Source organism: Piliocolobus tephrosceles, chromosome 2, assembly GCF_002776525.5.
Source record: "Piliocolobus tephrosceles isolate RC106 chromosome 2, ASM277652v3, whole genome shotgun sequence".
Lineage (NCBI taxonomy): Eukaryota > Metazoa > Chordata > Mammalia > Primates > Cercopithecidae > Piliocolobus > Piliocolobus tephrosceles.
Window position 1 is genome coordinate 191,285,200 of NC_045435.1, and position 8,181 is coordinate 191,293,380.

At 48.9% G+C, this 8,181-nt stretch overlaps 1 protein-coding gene across 1 annotated transcript in view; it reads right to left on the minus strand.

The window, feature by feature from the left end:
* Positions 1-8,181, minus strand: part of APOD (apolipoprotein D) — a 13,104-nt gene that overhangs the window by 4,272 nt on the left and 651 nt on the right. Inside the window, exons 2-3 of the mRNA XM_026455655.2 lie at positions 4,089-4,239; positions 645-766 (exon numbers count right to left, since the gene is read on the minus strand). Coding sequence (XP_026311440.1) covers positions 645-766; positions 4,089-4,211 — 245 coding nt within the window. The 5' untranslated portion in view covers positions 4,212-4,239. The remainder of the gene's footprint in view (positions 1-644; positions 767-4,088; positions 4,240-8,181) is intronic.

The window sequence follows — 8,181 nt, forward strand, 5'->3', positions numbered from 1 at the left end:
TTTTTTTTTGTATTTTTAGTAGAGACGGGGGTTTCACCGTGTTAGCCAGGATGGTCTCGATCTCCTGACCTTGTGATCCGCCCGTCTCGGCCTCCCAAAGTGCTGGGATTACAGGCTTGAGCCACCGCGCCCGGCCAGAATTGTACACGTCTAAAGGATATCCTGCTTACATAGGATGTGTATAGATTGTGTATGTGATTCTTGCTTAATAAAAAAAGGAGCTTTTCTGATACATTAAGCTGCCCAGAGATGGGATGAACTGTCCTGGAAGGCGATGAGCTCCCAGTTCCTGGAAGTGTTTGAACAAAGCTGGATGCTTCTGTCAGCAGATGCTGTCAAGCGACTTCTCTCCTGGACTGGAGGTCAGAGGAGATGGTCTTGATGTTCTTTGCTACCAGAGTGTCTATTCTGCAGTGAGGGCAGGAACCCTGTCAGTTTGTGCCCAGCAGGTGGCCATGGAAACGCATAAGTGGATCCTAGTCCTTGCCATCCTTCCCTGACAAACGCTTTCCTCTCAATTCCTGCTAGGAGCAGGCAGTCCAGACCTGGCAAGGATCCCATCCTCCCTGACCCAGGCTGCCGGACACCTGGTCACTCCGGGTCCACACTCCACAGGCCTGGCCCGGATGGCCACAGCCACTCACCTCAACTCCTGGTTTAACACTTTGATCTTTCCGTTTTCCTTTAGTGAGTAGTTGGCCTGGATGCAGCGTCCGCTCTCAAAGGTTGTTGGGATCTTCTCAATTTCGTACCATCTTCCGAGATACTGCAGAGACAACAAGCAGAGCAAAACCTGTGGTTCTCTGGGGACCTGCAACCTCTTCCGCACTGTTGTGTAGAAGTTGAGCCCTGTCCTGGGGAAGCCAGACAAAAATGGGCCTTGTTGTTCCCAGGGGCAACTGGGCAAGCGATTGATTGAAATGAGAATCTGTGACTAGGATGGGATGTGCGGGCGGGGGGTGAATGCTGAGCAAAGGGCTCTTCTCAGTGTCCCCTTCAGTCAATATTGCTGTGACATTCCAGACTCTGTAAAAACAAAAAAGGGGATGATGGGGCTGGGCGCGGTGGCTCACACCTGTAATCCCAGCATTTTGGGAGGCCAAGGCAGGCGGATCACAAGGTCAGGAGATCGAGACCATCCTGGCCAACATGGTGAAACTCCATCTGTACTAAAAATACAAAAAATTGGCCAGGCGTGGTGGCTCACACCTGTAATCCCAGCACTTTGGGAGGCTGAGGCGGGTGGATCACGAGGTCAGGAGATGGAGACCATCCTGGCTAACTTAGTGAAACCCCGTCTAAAACACAAAAAATTAGCCGGGTGAGGTGGCGGGCGCCTGTAGTCCCAGCTACTCGGGAGGCTGAGGCAGGAGAATGGCATGAACCCGGGAGGCGGAGCTTGTAGTGAGCCGAGATCATGCCACTGCACTCCAGCCTGGGCGAGAGAGCGAGACTCCGTCTCAGAAAAAAACAGAAAAAGAAAAAGAAAAAAATAAAGGGGGATGATGGGAAGTAACTTTCTTCTGAAAGAGTGCATGATTCTACAAGTCATCTTCAAATCTTGTGCAAAGTCAGATGTGTTTGCTGTGGGGAGCGAGGACTCCAGAGTGCATGAAACTTTCCTCATCCACCCTGAATAGGCAGTTGGTCATCAAGGCTTTGGGGAGGTGATGGGGATTTGAAAGATCTGTATCATGCTTTCTCTAGGGGCCTATGCTCAGTCCAGGCATCAGGTGTGTAGAGTTAGCTTTAAAGGAAGCTGCCACTGTGTGGGGAAGGTCGAGGGAACCAGGCCCTCCCAGACTGCCTGGCACGCGTTGGAGGGGGACCATACAAGTTTCAACCTCTGTGCAGGGCAGTTTGGCAATATCTAGCAAAGCTAAAAATATGTATTATACTCTTTGGCCCAGCAATTTCACTTCTGGGAATGCATCCTCCTGATATAAGAAATGATGTATGTGTCAAGTTATTCATTACAGTACCATTTGTAATAATACGAGACAGGAAACAGCCAATGTGAGCATTAGTAGGGGGCTGGGTGAGTAAACGATGGCCTATCCAGACAATGGAATTTTACTTCCTCTTTTCAAAAGAGTGGTATGCAGTGATTTCTAATATTTAATGACAAAAGAGTCAGGTACAAAATAGTGTATATATTAAGGTACCTTTTGTATAAAATAGAGAAAATGGTTATGATGTTGGTTTTCTGTTGCTACTATAATAGATCAGCACAAGCTTCAAACAGCACAGATTGATCATCTTGCTGTAGTGGAAGTCAGCAGTCTGACACAGGTCTCACTGGGCTGATCTCAAAGTGTTGGCTGTGTTTCCCTCTGGCAGCTCTAGGGGGAGGATCCACTTTCTTGCCTTTTCCAAGTTCTACGGGCCACCTACATTCCTGGGCTTGGGACTTCCTCTATTTTCAAAGCCAGCAAAAGCAAGGCATTGCATCTCTCTGACTCTTATGCCATTGTCAAACCTCGCTCTCTGACCACAGCTGGGAAGGATTCTCTGCTTTTAAGGATTTCTGTGATTAGCTTGAGTCCACCTGGATAATCAAGGCTAATCTGGCCATCTCAAGGCTCATAACTTCGATCACATTTGCAAAAGCCCTTTTCCTATGCAAAGTAACATTCACAGGGTTAGGGCGTGGACACCTTTGGAAGCCACTCTTCTGCTTACCGCAGTTATGATGTATTTGCTTGTATACGTATATATTATCTGTAAAAGTTACACAATACATGGTTTTAACTAGTCGCTACTGAGGAGGGAAACTGAGGTACAGAGGTGGGACGGAAACTTTATGTGGTATATTCTTTTACACCTTTAGGATTTTAAACAATGTAAATATTTTTACCTAGTTAGAATAGTAATTAGAATTTTTTTTGAGATGGAGTGTGACTATTTCGCCAGGGTGGAGTGCAGTGGCACGATCTCAGCTCACTGCAACCTCTGCCTCCCGGGTTCAAGCGATTCTCTTGCCTCAGCCTCCCGAGTAGCTGGGATTACAGGCACGTGCCACCACGTGCAGTGGCACGTGCCGCTAAATTTTGTATTTTTACTAGAGACTGGGTTTCACCATGTTGGCCAGGATGGTGTCGATTTCCAGACCTCGTGATCCGCCTGCCTCGGCCTTCCAAAGTGCTGGGATTACAGGCGTGAGCCACGGCACCCAGCCCTACTGTTAGCATTCTTAAAAGAGATCCCAACCTTCTCCTAAGGAGAGGGAGTCTTAAGGGTGAGATTCCAGGCTTGAGTAGCAATAGTGGGAGCCTGTGAGTCCTGTCCTCTAATAGCTGCCTCTTTCTGCTGCCTTCTTCCTTCCCCTCCCCCAAACCCCAGGAAGAAAGAGCTTCTCTGTGGAGAAGCTCGTTGTATTGATGACATTTTACCGCAGGTACCAAGAAAGCCCCCTGGGGAATTTTGGGCTTTCCTGGGCCCTGTTTGAATGACCTCTGGGTGCCCTGCACTGCTGAGAAGCCTGGTTTTGAATCCTACTTGCATTTACCAGCTGCGTGAGCTGGGAAGGGAGATTCCGATGCTCCATCTGTAGAACAGGGGTATTAGCTCTGTAGCAGCGACTGTGGTTCCCTAGTCCTGTATCCCCTCAGCCCACCTCTGAGTTCACCGCAGCCACGGTAGGCAATTCCCAGTCACCGCCAGCCTCCCAACTGAGGCCCTGTGTCCCTCCTCTGCCAGGGGCCTTGGCTAGCGCCACGGACGCTCCCATGGCCTGTGGGCAGCAGCTGATGAACAATCGGAGGGGCATGCTCCACCTGTCCTCAGAGGGTGCCCAGTGTGACTGACCCTGACGGCCCAGGGCGACAGCTCATGAACGCTCCCTTTATTGCTTCTGTGCTGTTTCCGACTCACTTTCCCACCTGCTCTCGTGCGTCCTGGGATCACCCCAAACCTTTCTGCCCCCAGTCTTTGTCTCAGCAGATTGTCCGCTTTGGGGAAACCCCAAATAAGATAAATACGTGTCCCAAGGTGTGCCGTGGAAATTAAAGCAGCATAATTAAATCGAATCTTGTAGAATGCTTGTTCACATTAGAGGCAGCAAAACAAATGGGAAGTTCGCCTTTTACCTTATTCGGGTCAAAATTCTCCTGCACCGGAGGCGAGGGGCACTTCCCAAGATGAAATGCTTGTCCCTCTGCTGCACCGAAAAGGCCAGCCAGTGTGGAAAGCAGCAGCAACAGCATCACCATCGTGGGGCTGGGTGGCTGGAGAAGGGACCTGGAGTTAGAGGAACACACAGCAGCTGGGGTTGTCATTCTGAGCCTCCTAAGTCCACACAATCATGAAGCAAGAGTCCTGCGCCCACGGGCCCCTCTGTGGGCGGTCTCTCCTCTTCTCTCCCCAGCCCATGTGAACCCTCATCCTGCAGGGCACACCAGCCTGTCCGTATTGCTATGAGGCTTTCCTCAGAGCCTCTGCACCTCCACCAGGGCACTCTCTGCCTGGTATTCCAGTTTGTTGGATTGATTTTGCACCCCACTCCCACCTGATTGTGCATCTGCCAGGACAGGCACTGTGTCTGGTTCTCCTCAGAATCACCCACGGACCTCAGAGTGTCGGCTCAGTAGATACTTGTCAAATGAACAGAAACAACGCGGAGGGGGCTATGTAAAGTGGGGGACATGGAGGAACTACGTAAAGTGGGGAATTAAAGCCTCCAAGCGAACCATGAAAGACACAAAACCAAACCAAACCTTGCCCAACAATTAGTGTCTTCCGAGATTCTTCGGGGAGATGCCTCTCTGACACCACCCCTCCCCCTGCCCTCATCTTGCTGGCTGCTCTACCAGCCCAAGAGTGCGCTTGGAAACCTTAACAGGGAGTGGCCTGCTGGGGACCCCAGGGTCACCCAGCCAGGTTCAGATTCTGACTCTGGCCATGCTAAGTATAACTGTGTCCAATTTATGCCTTAGCTTCCTTGTCTAGTAAGTGGGAATAATACTCATTCCTAGCTCATGAATTTTTGTGAGAATTACGTGAGATAATATCGAGAGAGTACTTAGGGGACTGTCTGACATAGAGTAAATGCTCAGTCAGTGCTCCTTACTGTTATTATCAAAAGCAGAAAGATGATGGTGTTTCGCAGGTTCCCGTTTCTTTTTTTTCTTTTCTTCTTCTTTTTTTTTTTTTTACATTCTTTTGAGGGTTTTTGTTTTGTTTTGTTTTGTTTTGAGCTGGAGTCTCACTCGGTCACCCAGGTTGGAATGTACAGACGCGACCTCGGCTCACTGCAACCTCTCCCTCCCGGTTCAAGTGATTCTCCTGCCTCAACCTCCCGAGTAGCTGAGATTACAGGTGCCCGCCACAACTCCTGGCTAATTTTTGTATTTTTAGTAGAGATGGGGTTTCGCCATGTTGGCCAGGCTGGTCCCAAACTCCTGACCTCAGGTGATCCACCCGCCTCGGCCTCCCAAAGCGCTGGGATTACAGGCCTGAGCCACTGCCCCTGGCCTGTTGAGGGTATTTTTCAGAGATGAAGTTCATTACATCAGAGAAGGACTGTCAGCTGATGTGTAACTGTGCAACAGGCATTTCAACCCCACGAGTCCTTTGGCAGCAGAAGCTGGCTTTGAAGGGGGACAGCAGGGCAGGGAGACAGAGGCTGCAGAACTGCGTGCAGGTTCTGGGTATCTGAAGCTCCCCCGTTTCCTTCACTGACTCGCTGTCAATTTGCTCCTTCCTTGTGACTCCTTGCCTGTAGCTTGCACACGAGCTATTTCCAGCTCTCTGCGTTTCTCCCTGTAATGATGATGACTGATGCAATGCAAGCAAAATGTTCTCAGATCTGAGCATTTCAAAGGATGTGTCATTACAGGAATAATTATAACTGCTTTCTTATGAGTCTCTAAACCTCTAAATACCCTTTAATAATCAATAGCTTTTTTTTCCTGGACGTTTTGTTGCCTGGTTTTCAGAAGAACAGTTATGTAATGAGTGGAAGCTTGCCAGCTGGGGTCGCTGCGGTGGGGGACAGTTGCTGAAGTCTCTTTGAGCAAGTCTGCAACAGGGCCGCTTTCCTTGATCTTTGAGGCTCTCTTTCTCATCAACTCTACCACCGTGTAAACAACACCTGTCTTTTAACCTTTTGGGGGATGACGAATTTATAGAAATGCAGCCTAAACCCACACAAATTTGCATCCATTTTAAAGAGATCTTTAGTTCTAGTTCGTAGGCCCAAGCTGAAAGCCTGGCCCAGAGGATCAAAGCTCAAACACTGGCCACACATTTTGCACATTCTACAAGGTCCTCCACACTGGAGAGGACCTCAGAGGTCATCTCTCTGGCCCTACTTCCAAGGTGTACAGATGGCGAAGCTGGGGCCTGGAAGGGGCAGACAACTGGGACTTGGGCCCATCTCCGCCTCTCCTGTCCGCAGCACCCTGAACTTGCTTCTTCTATGCCACCGCAGGGCCTTTCAATAACCCCCCGCCTCAGTGACCTGATGAGTCTCACCACTACACGACACTTACAACAAAAGTCAGTTCTACATCTTACTCTGATAAAATGTTCTCTTGTGGGCTGAAACATATTCTTTACCTCAGTAGGAGGATTTCAGAATAAACCCCCTTGACTGCTTCTCTTCCAAAGATGCCTCTTGGCTACATTAGTTTTATTCCTGTGGTTAAAATTCCTTGTGAGGCTGGGCGCGGTGGCTCATGCCTGTAATCCCAGCACTTTGGGAGGCTAAGGCAAATGGATCACCTGAGGTCGGGAGTTCGAGATCAGCCTGACCAACACGGAGAAACCCCGTCTTTACTAAAAGTAAAAAAAATAGCCGGGCATGGTGGTACACTTCTGTAATCCCAGCTGCTCAGGAGGCTGAGGCAGGAGAATTGCTTGAACCTGGGAGGTGGAGGTTGTGGTGAGCCAAGATCGCACCATTGCACTCCAGCCTGGGCAACCAGAGCAAAACTCCATCTCAAAACAAACAAACAAACAAGCAACAACAACAACAAAAACTCCTTGTGAGAGAGGGTGGACAGCATCCATCATAGTTTTCAATGTCCCTCCATTCTAATTTGCCCATTACTTATTCAGCATGTTCTTAATGTGTACTTGAGACTGTGGGTAACATATGGATTATATACGACTTATATTTTTGCATCTTGTTCTGATATCAGTAGGAAGACTGTTCTAATGAGGAGTTTAAATACTTTACAAACTAAGTATAATTTAAATATTATTTTTGGTCAGGCACGATGGCTAATGCCTGTAATCCCAGCACTTTGTGAAGCCGAGGTGGGCAGATCATTTGAGGTCAGGAGTTTGAGACCAGCCTGCCCAACATGGTGAAATCCTGTCTCTACTAAAAATACGAAAATTATGCCAGGTGCAGTGGCTCATGCCTGTAATCCTAGCACTTTGGGAGAATGAGGTGGGTGCATTTCCTGAGGTCAAGAGTTTGAGACCAGCCTGGTCAACTAGGCAAAACCCCTTCTGTACTAAAAACACAAAAAATTAGCCAGGTGTGGTGGCGGACACCTGTAATCCAAGCTACTCAGGAGGATGATGCAGGAGAATCGCTTGAACGTGGGAGACAGAGGTTGCAGTAAGCCAAGATCGCACCATTGCACTCTAGCTTGGGCAATAGAACAAAAACTCCATCTCAAAAAACAAACAAACAAACAAAAAATACAAAAATTAGCTGGGCGTGGTGGCGCAGTCCTGTAATCCCAGCTACTTGGGAGGCTGAGGCACAAGAATGACTTGAACCTGGGAGGCGGAGGCTGCAGTGAGCCGAGAATGTGCCACTGCACTCCAGCCTGGGTGACAGAGTGAGACTCCATCTCAAAAAATAAATAAATAAATAAATAAATATGATTTTTAACAGAATATGACGTAATTTGAAAGCAATCCTACTAAGATTATAGTGCATCCACCTTGGGCTTGGCACTAGCTGGAAATCACTGCTCCACTTGCATTAAGCTTCCCCATGGAGAAGCCCTGGTCTCAGGATTTTAAGGGTGCTATGCACTCAGTCTCCACAGCACCTCCTCTGGAGGCGACCTCTGCTGACACTCTTCGTACCAACGAGGTGAATTTGCCCGGGTTACTTCCTGGTAAACTACGAAGCCAGAATGTAAGCCTAGGTCTCCCACAAGCCCACGCTCTTAGTGCCTGGGGACAGGCTAGAATGTAAGCCTAGGTCTCCCACAAGCC